Source organism: Lepidochelys olivacea, assembly GCF_965140295.1.
Source record: "Lepidochelys olivacea isolate rLepOli2 genome assembly, chromosome: 26".
Classification (NCBI taxonomy): Eukaryota; Metazoa; Chordata; order Testudines; family Cheloniidae; genus Lepidochelys; species Lepidochelys olivacea.
The window spans coordinates 14,690,345-14,702,942 of record NC_140436.1 but is presented as its reverse complement, the minus strand read 5'-3'; the positions used below and the strand labels follow the sequence as shown (position 1 = coordinate 14,702,942).

Sequence of the window (12,598 nt, the reverse complement as noted above, 5' to 3'; positions counted from 1 at the left end):
CCTGGAAAATGCTAAACAAACTGCTGTTACCTCTGAAGCTGGCAGACACGTATGAGTCGGGTGTGGTGAATTTTGCAGTTGGGATGTTAGCAGACAGAATGACGAGGTGTAGCATTTCTGCTCCCTTCTTCACGGCAAATGGCTTTATTCTGCAACGATGCAAGCCCTTCAGTCCTTTCTTATTTCCCCTTCACTCTGCCCCATCCCTGTTTTTGTCCCGCTGTGGGGCTGTTAGTAATAATAGCTCCTGTGTTTACAGCTTACCTCCTAATGCCACTTGGTGGTTTTGTCTCAGAAGTCCTGTCTGGATGGAATGCGATTTCCGTTTCCAGGAAGTAGATCAGAACAAGGAGTGACATCATATAGAGGAAAGGGTCAAATAGCGCATCCAGGAAGTGATGCCATAATTGGAAGGAAAGAGGCTTCCATTCATAGACCAGCTATGATCAGCTGTTTAATCATGTGATATGGTTTTTGAGATAAAACCTGACGTGCTGACCACTTTGGGTATTGGTAATACCTGGACACTCTCTGGAATCTTGAACAAATTCCCACTCTGGTACCTGCATTCAGCCTGCCGTTTCAATTGGATGCAATGCTTTTTTCACTGTCTGACCTAAGACATTCTGTAGTGTTGATATGAGTTTTTAAACAATGGCCAAGCTACTCTCCAGAGTTGGCTACATTTAATTGATGGGCAAATAAACCATAAGCACCCCTCTTTCTTAAAATGAAGCTTTGCTCTGTATTTTGAGTCACTTATAACATTTTGAAGACTTGATATAATAATAAGTAATCATTTTCAGACAATGTCCTTTCCTTCCCTGAAAATGTACCTAGTTACCAAGGGTGTGAGGCTTAACTAATGTTCAAGTGCTTTGAGATTCCTGGAGATAGAGAACAGCAATTAGTCAACAGAAGATCTAATTATTTATTACTGCTTATTTCAGCAGCTTGTGGAAACTTCCTAAGCAGAGTTATAGGCTGCTGGGGATGCATGCAAACCCTGAGGGAGAAATTCTGCCACCTTGAAGTGGAGGGGTATTTTGCCACTGACTTCAATAAGGTCTGAGTTTTCAGCCTGACCATCTAAGTTCCACTGTTTCTCCGTATCATGGGACATGTCTTGCTTCAGTTAGCCAGTTATTTGGCTGAAACAAGATATGTGCTGGTATTTAAGAGCATAAGAACGGCCATACTTGGTCAGACCAAAGGTCCATCTAGCTCAGTGTCCTGTCTACCGACAGTGGCCAATGCCAGGTGCTTCAGAGGGAATGAACAGAACAGGTAATCATCACGTGATCCATTCTCTGTCACTCATGTTAGGATATAGATATTCAGGCCTGTCTGTAAAGGCCTATACTCTAAGAATTTAGGTGTATTCTTATCACTTGGCTAGTGATAGAGGTATAAAAGAAAGAATCAAAACCACTGTCTGCCAGTGTAAGGGCCTTCTCTTACTGTGACAGTTTGTGGCCCTGTGCTTAGGCTCAGGCCTTTGGCTAAGCAGCAGAGGCAGCCATAAGCTGGGAAGCGAACTGTCACATCCTCACATTCCAAACTAGTCACATTGAAAGAAGGTGCTATTGGGCTGTTAGGCACTATCAGGACAGGATTGTATTCCTGTCACCTCCAGAGAAAGGGAAGTGCCTAGAAAATGTAAAAGGAAACTTAGTTTGATAGCATCCTGTCTGGCAAGAACTCACTTATCAATACTGGGATGTGAAATCCTCACTTCTGTATTGTTTTGTCATTATAGTTCCCACTTTGCTGTTGTTTGTCTGTATAATCTCTGTCTGGTTCTGTGATTGTTCCTGTCTGCTGTATAATTAATTTTGCTGGGTGTAAACTAATTGAGGTGGTGGGATATAATTGGTTACATAATCATGTTATAATATGTTAGGATTGGTTAGTTAAATTTCAGGAAAATGATTGGTTAAGGTATAGCTAAGCAGAACTCAAGTTTTACTATATAATCTGTTGTCAATGAGGAAGTGGGTGGGTGTGTGGGTGTGGGAGATGGGAACAGGGAATGGGAGTAAGGAAATTGGAATCATAGCTACTAGATCGCATGCCCTGATTCTCATGGGTGACTTTAATTTTCCTGATATCTGCTGGGAGAGCAATACAGCGGTGCATAGACAATCCAGGAAGTTTTTGGACAGCGTAGGGGACAATTTCCTGGCGCAAGTGCTAGAGGAGCCAACTAGGGGGGGTGCTTTTCTTGACCTGCTGCTCACAAACCGGGTAGAATTAGTGGGGGAAGCAAAAGTGGATGGGAATCTGGGAGGCAGTGACCATGAGTTGGTTGAGTTCAGGATCCTGACGCAGGGAACAAAGGTAAGCAGCAGGATACGGACCCTGGACTTCAGGAAAGCAGACTTCGACTCCCTCAGGGAACGGATGGCCAGGATCCCCTGGGGGACTAACTTGAAGGGGAAAGGAGTCCAGGAGAGCTGGCTGTATTTCAAGGAATCCCTGTTGAGGTTACAGGGACAAACCATCCCGATGAGTCGAAAGAATAGTAAATATGGCAGGCGACCAGCTTGGCTTAATGGTGAAATCCTAGCGGATCTTAAACATAAAAAAGAAGCTTACAAGAAGTGGAAGGTTGGACCTATGACCAGGGAAGAGTATAAAAATATTGCTCGGGCATGTAGGAATGTTATCAGGAGGGCCAAATCGCACCTGGAGCTGCAGCTAGCCAGAGATGTCAAGAGTAACAAGAAGGGTTTCTTCAGGTATGTTGGCAACAAGAAGAAAGCCAAGGAATGTGTGGGCCCCTTACTGAATGAGGGAGGCAACCTAGTGACAGAGGATGTGGAAAAAGCTAATGTACTCGATGCTTTTTTTGCCTCCGTCTTCAAGAACAAGGTCAGCTCCAAGAAGTACGGGCTGGATGAATGCACTATAAGGTGGGTAGAAAGCTGGCTAAATTGTCGGGCTCAACGGGTAGTGATCAATGGCTCCATGTCTAGTTGGCAGCCGGTATCAAGTGGAGTGCCCCAAGGCTCGGTCCTGGGGCCGGTTTTATTCAATATCTTCATAAATGATCTGGAGGATGGTGTGGATTGCACTCTCAGCAAATTTGCGGATGATACTAAACTGGGAGGAGTGGTAGATACGCTGGAGGGGAGGGATAGGATACAGAAGGACCTAGACCAATTGGAAGATTGGGCCAAAAGGAATCTGATGAGGTTCAATAAGGATAAGTGCAGGGTCCTGCACTTAGGACGGAAGAACCCAATGCACAGCTACAGACTAGGGACCGAATGGCTAGGCAGCAGTTCTGCGGAAAAGGACCTAGGGGTGACAGTGGACGAGAAGCTGGATATGAGTCAGCAGTGTGCCCTTGTTGCCAAGAAGGCCAATGGCATTTTGGGATGTATAAGTAGGGGCATAGCGAGCAGATCGAGGGACGTGATCGTTCCCCTCTATTCGACATTGGTGAGGCCTCATCTGGAGTACTGTGTCCAGTTTTGGGCCCCACACTTCAAGAAGGATGTGGAAAAATTGGAGAGAGTCCAGCGAAGGGCAACAAAAATGATTAGGGGACTGGAACACATGAGTTATGAGGAGAGGCTGAGGGAGCTGGGATTGTTTAGCCTGCAGAAGAGAAGAATGAGGGGGGATTTGATAGCTGCTTTCAACTACCTGAAAGGGGGTTCCAAAGAGGATGGCTCTAGACTGTTCTCAATGGTAGCAGATGACAGAACGAGGAGTAATGGTCTCAAGTTGCAGTGGGGGAGGTTTAGATTGGATATTAGGAAAAACTTTTTCACTAAGAGGGTGGTGAAACACTGGAATGCGTTACCTAGGGAGGTGGTAGAATCTCCTTCCTTAGAGGTTTTTAAGGTCAGGCTTGACAAAGCCCTGGCTGGGATGATTTAACTGGGAATTGGTCCTGCTTTGAGCAGGGGGTTGGACTAGATGACCTTCTGGGGTCCCTTCCAACCCTGATATTCTATGATTCTATGATTCTATGTTTGGCTAAGGGCAGGAATGGGAACAGGGACACAGGTGTAAGGCTCTGTGGTGTCAGAGCTGGGAAGGGGGACACTAAGGAAGGAAACTGGAATCATGCTTGCTGGAAGTTCACCCCAATAAACATCAAATTGTTTGCACCTTTGGACTTTGGGTATTGTTGCTCTCTGTTCATGCGAGAAGGACCAGGGAAGTAAGTGGGTGAAGGAATAAGCCCCCTAACAACTCACTCCCAGCTTCTGGCAAACAGAGGCTCGGGACACCATCCCTGCTCATCCTGGCTAATAGCCATTGATGGACCTGTCCTCCATGAATGTATCTAATTCTTTTTTGAACCCTGTTATAGTCTTGGCCTTCACAACCTCCTCTGGCAAACAGTTCCATGGGTTGACTGTGGAAAAAATACTTCCTTTTGTTATAAGCCTTCTGCCTATTAATCTCATTTGGTAACCCTTAGTTCTTGTGTTATGAGGAGTAAATAACACTTCCTTATTTACTTTTTCCACACCAATCATGATTTTATAGACCTCTATCATATCCCCCCTTAGTCACCTCTTTTCCAAGATGAAAAGTCCCAGTCTTATTAATCTTTCCTCAAACGGAAGCTGTTCTATACCCCCAAACATTTTTGTTGCCCTTTTCTGAACCTTTTCCATTCCAGTACATTTTTTTTTTGAGATGGGGCGACCACATCTGCACACAGTATTCCAGATGTGGGCATAGCATGGATTTATAGAGAGGCAACATGATATTTTCTGTCTTCTTATCTATCCCTTTCTTAATGATTCCCAACATTCTGTTTGCTTTTTTGACTGTCGCTGCACATTGAGTGGATGTTTTCAGAGAACTGTCCATAATGACTCCAAGATCATAGAATCATAGAATATTAGGGTTGGAAGGGACCTCAGGAGGTCATCTAGTCGAACCCCCTGCTCAAAGCAGGACCAATCCCCAACTAAATCATCCCAGCCAGGGCTTTGTCAAGCCTGACCTTAAAAATATCTAAGGAAGGAGATTCCACCACCTCCCTAGATAATGCATTCCAGTGTTTCATCACCCTCCTAGTGAACCCCCTCTTTGGAACCCCCTTTCAGGTAGCTGAAAATCTCCTTCTTGAAGATCTCCTTCTTGAGTGGTAACAGCTAATTTAGACCCCATCATTTTATATGTATAGCTGGGATTGTGTTTTCCAATGTGCGTTACTTTGCATTTATCAACATTGAATCTCATCTGCCATTATGTTTCCCAGTCATCCAGTTTTGTGAGATCACTTTTGTAGCTCTTCACAGTCTGTTTTGGACTTAACTATCTTGAGTAGTTTCATATCATCTGCAAATTTTGCCATCTCACTGTTTACTCCTTTTTCCAGATCATCTGTGAATATGTTGAATAGGACTGGTCCCTGTACAGATCCCTGGGGGACACCATTATTTACCTCTCTCCATTCTGAAAACTGACTATTTATTCCTAATCTTTGTTTCCTAACTTTTAACAAGTTCCTGATCTATGAGAGGACCTTCCCTCTTATCCCATGACAGCTTACTTTGCTTAAGAGCCCATGGTGAGGGACCTTGTCAAAGGCTTTCTAAAAATCTAAGTACACCATATCCACTGGATCCCCCTTGTCCACATGCTTGTTGACCGCCTCAAAGAATTCAAGTGAATTGGTGAGGCATGATTTCCCTTTACAAAAACCATGTTGATTCTTCCCCAACAAATTGTGTTCATCTGTGTGTCTGACAATTCTGTTCTTTACTATAGTTTCAATGAGTTTGCCCATTACTGAAGTCAGGCTTACCGGCCTATAGTTGCCGGGATCACCTCTGGAGCCCTTTTTGAAAAATTGGCATCACATTAGCTACCCTCCAGTCATTTGGTACAGAAGTTGATTTAAATGATAGGCTACAGACTACAGTTAGTAGTTCTGCAATTTCACATCTGAGTTCCTTCAGAACTCTTGGGCGATACCATCTGGTCCCGGTGACTTATTACTGTTTAGTTTATCAATTTGTTCCAAAACCTCCTCTAATGACACCTCAATCTGTGACAATTCCTCAGATTTGTCACCTAAAAAGTATGTCTCAGGTGTGGGAATCTCCCTCACATCCTCAGCCGTGAAAACCGATGCAAAGTATTCATTTTGTTCCTCCGCAATAGCCTTATTATCCTTGAGTGCTCCTTTAGCATCTCGATCGTCCAGGGGCCCCACGGGTTGTTTAGCAGGGCTTCCTGCTTCTGATGGACTTACTTTTTTTTTTTTTTGCTATTACTTTTTGAGTCTTTGCTTAGCTATTCACATTCTTTTTTGGCCTTCCAAATTATATTTTTACACTTCATTTGGCAGAGTTTATGCTCCTTTCTATTTTCCTCACTAGGATTTAACATCCACTTTTTAAAGCATGCCTTTTTCCCTCTCACTGCTTCTTTTACTCTTTTGTTTAGCCACGGTAGCACTTTGTTGGTTCTCTTACTATGTTTTTTAGTTTGGGGTATACATTTAAGTTGTTCCTCTAGTATGGTTAAAAAGTTTCCATGCAGCTTGCCGGGATTTCACTTTTGGCACTTTACCTTTTAATTTCTGTTTAACTACCTTCCTCATTTTAGTGTAATTCCCCTTTCTGAAATCAAATGCTACCCTGTTGGGCTGCTGTGGGGTTTTCCACACCACAGGGATGTTAAATTTAATTATATTATGGTCACTATTACCAAGCGGTCCAGCTATATTTATCTCTTGGACCAGATCCTGTGCTCCCCTTAGGACTAAATCAAGAATTGCCTCTCCTCTGGTGGGTTCCAGGACTAGCTGCTCCAAGAAGCAGCCATTTAAGGTGTCAAGAAACTTTCTCTCTGCATCCTGTCCTGAGGTGACATGTACCCAGTCAATATGGGGATAGTTGAAATCCCCCATTATTATTATTATTATTTAGTTTTTTATTTTAATAGCCTCTCTAATCTCCCTGAGCATTTCATCACCACTATCCTAAGGGATGTCTCTGTCCGAACCACATGCTCTTCTGCACCTGTCGGCTTTCCCCCAGCCCTCAGTTTAAAAACTGCTCCAGGACCTTTTTAATGTTAAGTGCCAGCAATCTGGTTCCATTTTGGTCTAGGTGTAGCCCATCCTTCCTGTATAGGTTCCCCCTTTCCCAAAAGTTTCCCCAGGTCCTAATAAATCTAAAAAGAAAAGGAGGACTTGTGGCACCTTAGAGACTAACCAATTTATTTGAGCATAAGCTTTCATGAGCTACAGCTCACTTCATCTTTATGCATCCGATGAAGTGAGCTGTAGCTCACGAAAGCTTATGCTCAAATAAATTGGTTAGTCTCTAAGGTGCCACAAGTCCTCCTTTTCTTTTTGCGAATACAGACTAACACGGCTGCTACTCTGAAACCTGTCATATGCAAGGTAATAAATCTAAACTCCTCCTCCTGACACCATCTTCTCATCCATGCATTGAGACCCTGCAGTTTGCCTGTCTAACTGGCCCTGCGTGTGGAACTGGGGGCATCTCGGAGAATGCTACCACAGAGGGCCTGAACTTCAATCTCTTACCTGGCAGCCTAAATTTGGCCTCCAGGACCTCTCTCCTACCTTTCCCTATGTCACTGGTACATACATGTACCGCAACCACTGGCTCCTCCTCAGCACTACACAAAAGTCTATTTAGCTGTCTTGAGAGATCCGCAACCTTCACACAAAGCAGGGAAGTCACCATGCGGTTCTCCCAGTCCTCGCAAACCCAGCTATCTATGTTTCTAATGACCGAATCCCCATAACTATTACCTGTCTCTTCCTAATAACTAGAGTTGCCTCCCCTGCAGAGGCATCCTTAGTGCGAAAGGATACCACGATATCATCTGGAAGGAGGGTCCAAAGATTGTTTCCCTCTGCTCCAGTTGGATGGTCTCCTTCTCTGAGACTTTCATTCTCCTCAACAGCACAGAGGCTGTCAGACCGGGGATGGGACCGTTCTACTGTGTCCTGGAAAGTCTCATCTATGTACCTCTCTGTCTCTCTTAGCCCCTCCAGTTCAGCCACTCTGGTCTCCAAAGCCGGTACAAGGTCTCTGAGGGCCAGGAGCTCCTTGCACCGAACGCACACATACAGCATCTGCCCATAGGGCAGGTAATCATACATGCTGCATTGGGTGCAATAAACTGGATAGGCCCCACTCTCTCGCTGGACTTCTGCCTGGATTCTCTTTGGACTCCTGAAGCTCTTTCCTTTGTTGTTGTGTTTTTATAAGGGATGTTTTGGGCCTTAAGTTTAAAGAATTTTAAATGTATGTAGCCCCTCACAACTCGTTTGCAAAACTTCCTTGTTCACTAGCTTCTCCGGTCGCTTAGAGTGGGCTTTTTAAAGCCCTGGTCTTCCTGAGTAGCCCTGCCCCCTGGCTAAGGGTTGATGGGTGCTAAAGGGCTTAGGGATCAAAGCCCCGTTAAGAAGCTCTCAACCTTGCCTAGCATGCTGCTAGGCTCAGCACACCCCAAACTAAGAGACCACGGGGTCTATTTCAGTCGAGCAGCAAGTACATCACAAACACACACACTACTGAGAACAAACTTACCCCCAGGGTCCCGTAATCACTCCTCCTTCACCTGGAGAACTCCCTCCCCAAACTCCCCCGTTAGCCGCTCCTGGTCGCTAGCGCCAATCAGACTGGAAAACGGATACCCTAGGATGCCCAGAAGATGCTGTGTTATTTCAATCCCATAACTGAGTCCCTGGCTCACTAAAAAAATCGGTGAGAACCATGAGCACAGACATTAGATCCCCGTCAGGCTGATGATGGCGGTGGGGCAAGCAGCCTAGACCCACGGTTCAAAAAGGGCCTCCAACGGTATTGCCCGAAAAATGCTGGGGTAGGGGAGCTATGGTCTTGTGGGAGGTGCCATGGCTCATTGGGGGGCCCTGTGTCTGGGCAATGGGCACCATGGGGGGGGCCCTGTGTCTGGGCAGTGGGCACCATGGCTCCGGGGGGGGCTGTGTCTGGGCAGTGGGCACCATGGCTCGTTGGGGGGGCACCATGGCTCAGGGGGGGCTGTGTCTGGGCTATGGGCGCCATGGCTCGGGGGGGGCACCATGGCTCGGGGGGGGCTGTGTCTGGGCACTGGGCACCATGGGGGGGGCACCATGGCTCGGGGGGGGCTGTGTCTGGGCACTGGGCACCATGGGGGGGCACCATGGCTCGGGGGGGGGCTGTGTCTGGGCAATGGGCGCCATGGGGGGGCCCTGTATCTGGGCAATGGGCACCATGGCTCGTTGGGGGGGCAGTATGGCTCGGGGGGGGGGCTGTGTCTGGGCAATGGGCACCATGGGGGGGCCCTGTATCTGGGCAATGGGCGCCATGGCTCGGGGGGGCACCATGGCTCGTTGGGGGGCAGTATGGCTCGGGGGGGGGCAGTATCTGGGCAATGGGCGCCATGGCTTGGGGGGGGGCTGTGTCTGGGCAATGGGCACCATGGCTCGGGGGGGGGGCTGTGTCTGGGCAATGGGCGCCATGGGGGGGCCCTGTATCTGGGCAATGGGCGCCATGGCTCGGGGGGGCCACCCCGGCGCGGGTGTCTCCGGCCTGCTGCCCCCGCCCGCGGCTCCCCAAGCGCTGCCCCCGGGCCCCCCCCCCCCGTGCCTGGCGGCGAGCCGGCCAGCTCCGCTCCGGGCGGGTCAGGGGCCACCCGCCGGGTTGTCTCAGCGCCGCCGGCTCCGCTCCGGAATCCCGGCAGCCGGGTCTTGTGGGAGCGGAGCGGAGCATGCGCAGTGCGCCGGGGCGGCCGGGGCTGCGGCGAGGCCTAGTGCAAACGCCGAGCGCCAGAGGCGCGGATCCGCCCCGCGCGGTGAGTCTCGCCCCGCCCCCCCACTGCCCCCAGCCCCCCCCAGCCCCCCCCGCTACCCGCCCCGCCCCCCATTGCCCCACCTAGTCCCCCCCCGCTACCCGCCATTGCCCCCCAGCGCCCCGCCCTGCCCCCCCGACCTCCCACTGCCCCCCCGCACCCCCCCGCGCCCCCCATTGCCCCCAGCGTCCCACCTAGTCCCCCCCAGCTCCCCGCCCTGCTCCCAGACCTCCCACTGCCCCCCCGCCCCCCAGCGCCGTGCCCCCCAGCGCCCCGCCCCCCCGCGCCCCCCATTGCCCCCCACTGCCCCCAGCCCCCACCTAGTCCCCCCCGCTACCCGCCATTGCCCCCCAGCGCCCCGCCCTGCCCCCCAGACCTCCCACTGCCCCCCCGCCCCCCCGTGCCCCCCATTGCCCCCAGCGTCCCACCTAGTCCCCCCCCGCTACCCGCCATTGTCCCCCAGCTCCCCGCCCTGCCCCCCAGCCCTTCCACTGCCCCCCCGCACCCCCACCCTGCCCCCCAGCGCCCCACCGCTCCCCATTGCCCCCCACTGCCCCCAGCCCCCACCTAGTCCCCCCCGCTACCCGCCATTGCCCCCCAGCTCCCTGCCCTGCCCCCCAGCCCTCCCACTGCCCCCCCGCACCCCCACCCTGCCCACCAGCGCCCCGCGTCCCCCATTGCCCCCCACTGCCCCCAGCGTCCCACCTAGTCACCCCCAGCTCCCCGCCATTGCCCCCCAGGCCTCCCACTGCCTCCTGGACCCCCGACACTGCCCCCCAGCCCCCACCTAGTTTCCCCCAGCTCCGCGCCCTGCCCCCTGCACCCCCCGCCCTGCCCCCAGCGCCCTGCCCCACCTAATTCCCCCCACTGACCCCGCTACACCCCCTCACTGCTCCCCCTCCCCGCCCTGCCCCCAGCGCCCCACCTAGTTCCCCCCGCTACCTGCCATTGCCCCCTGTGCCCCCCAGCTCCCCGCCCAGCCCCCCAGACCTCCCACTGCCCCCCCGCACCCTCCAACCCTGCCCCCCAGCGCCCCACCTAGTTCCCCCCGCTACCTGCCATTGCCCCCCCCCCGTGACCCCCAGTTCCCCGCCCAGCCCCCAGGGAAGCTGGCTGGCTGGCTGGGTGGGTGGGTGTTGCAGCAGGAGGTCAGGCTGTGGGGGGCATTAAGGGGGATTTGGGAGGGGGCGGTGCCAGATGCTCTGCCAGCGGGAATCTGAAGGGCAGAGGGCACTGGGTTGTTTGGCTGGGGGTGTTATGGGGCTGGAGCTGGGTGCCGTAACGTGCCACAGAGGTGTCTGTCTCCCGGGGTCTGGTGGGGGGAGGCTGCTCTGCTTGGGCTCTGCTTTGTCATCTGTGTTGGGGACGGGGCAATACAGCAAGGGCCATTTCCCCACAGTGTGTTTACCTCCTTCTCCCATGTTGCCCCAGCGCAGGGTGGACAGGATGAGGAGCCGTAAGAAGCATTTACATAGGCGCTAGGAGCGGGGGCGCCCCAGAAGACATGTCGTACCGAGGCAGCGAGCGGGACTTCCAGACTTCAGCCAGGAGGATGGGAACCTCGTTGCTCTTCCAGCTCTCTGTCCATGAGAGAGAGCTGGACCTGGTCTTCCTGGACCACAGCTATGCCAAGCCATGGAGTGCCCACCCCGATGCTAGCAGTGCCCGGCCTACTCGGATGCTCTTTGTCACCCCCAGGAGGCACCAAGACAGCACCATGTGAGCATAGCCTTTTCTGGTGCTACTGAGTTGATGGGCTTTGGGTTCTCGCGTACCTTGTGTATTCCTTTCCTGTGCTTTGATGGTTCACTCGTTGCTTTCTGTGTCTGTTTACAAGGTGCTTTTTATCACATTAGGTAACACATGTTGAAACCCCAGTCTAAGAACATAAGAATGGCCAGACTGGGTCAAACCAAAGGTCCATCTAGCACAGTATCCTGTCTTCCAGCAGTGGCCAGTGCCATGTGCCCCAGAGGGAATGAACAGAACAGGGAATCATCAAGTGATCCATCCCCTGTCGCCCATTCCCAGCTTCTGGCAAACAGAGGCTAGGGACACCATCCCTGCCCGACCAGATCTACGTGCAGTATTCCAGATGTGGGTGTAGCATGGATTTATATAGAGGCAATATGACATTTTCTGTTTTATTATCTATCCCTTTCTTAAAGATTCCCAACAGTCTGTTCGCTTTTTTGACTGCCACTTCACATTATTCCAAGATCTCTTTCTTAAGTCGTAAGAGCTAATTTAGACCCCATCATTTGATATGTAGAGTTGGGATTATGCTTTCCAATGCGCATTACTTTGCATTTATCAACATTGAATTTCATCTGACAATTGTCTAGACAGGACAATTTGTATTTGAACATGTTAGCTGTAGAAGGTCTCCCCTAGAGGGCAACCTGTGCTGTCTAGTGTAGATTTTTTAAAACATTAACGCATGCTAACTGAGCTGGGTGGGAGGTTTTCAATTAAATGTTTGTCAGAAAATGCTGATTTTTCTAAACTGAAGCTGTTGCAGTTGAATTTCCCCTTTTGAAAAATGTTTGAAAAAAATGTTTTGGAATGATCAGCGTGTTCCCTTTTGACTTTTTTAAAAAATGAAATATTCAGTTTTTCAGTTCAAAACAAAAAGTCACTTTGGAATTTAATTCAGTAAAAAAAAACAAACTAAAAAAACTAAAAAGGTTGAAATAGAAATGAAACAGTTCAAAATTATGCATATATTCTGAGGCCAGACAGATCATTACGGTCATCTGATTTAACCTTCTGTATAACAGAG

General features: G+C 50.3%; 2 protein-coding genes across 16 annotated transcripts in view; one reads left to right on the top strand and one right to left on the bottom strand.

Annotated features, from left to right (window-relative positions):
• FER1L5 (fer-1 like family member 5) overlaps positions 1 to 351 on the bottom strand; it is an 81,252-nt gene extending 80,901 nt beyond the window's left edge. The window contains exons 1-2 of the mRNA XM_084614983.1: positions 265 to 351; positions 31 to 149 (exon numbers count right to left, since the gene is read on the bottom strand). Of these exons, the coding sequence (XP_084471109.1) occupies positions 31 to 115 (85 nt within the window). The 5' untranslated portion in view covers positions 116 to 149; positions 265 to 351. The remainder of the gene's footprint in view (positions 1 to 30; positions 150 to 264) is intronic.
• Positions 352 to 9,722: 9,371 nt separating this feature from the next.
• Positions 9,723 to 12,598, top strand: part of KANSL3 (KAT8 regulatory NSL complex subunit 3) — a 78,269-nt gene continuing 75,393 nt past the window's right edge. For 14 of the 15 annotated variants that reach the window (XR_014709712.1, XR_014709713.1, XM_084615152.1 and 11 more), the window contains exons 1-2: positions 9,723 to 9,819; positions 11,248 to 11,535. Coding sequence is in view for 13 of the 15 variants with exons in the window: in XM_084615152.1 (XP_084471278.1) it covers positions 11,321 to 11,535 (215 nt within the window). In the remaining 2 variants the exon portion in view is untranslated. The remainder of the gene's footprint in view (positions 9,820 to 11,247; positions 11,536 to 12,598) is intronic. The other variant, XM_084615150.1, reaches the window with a different exon arrangement.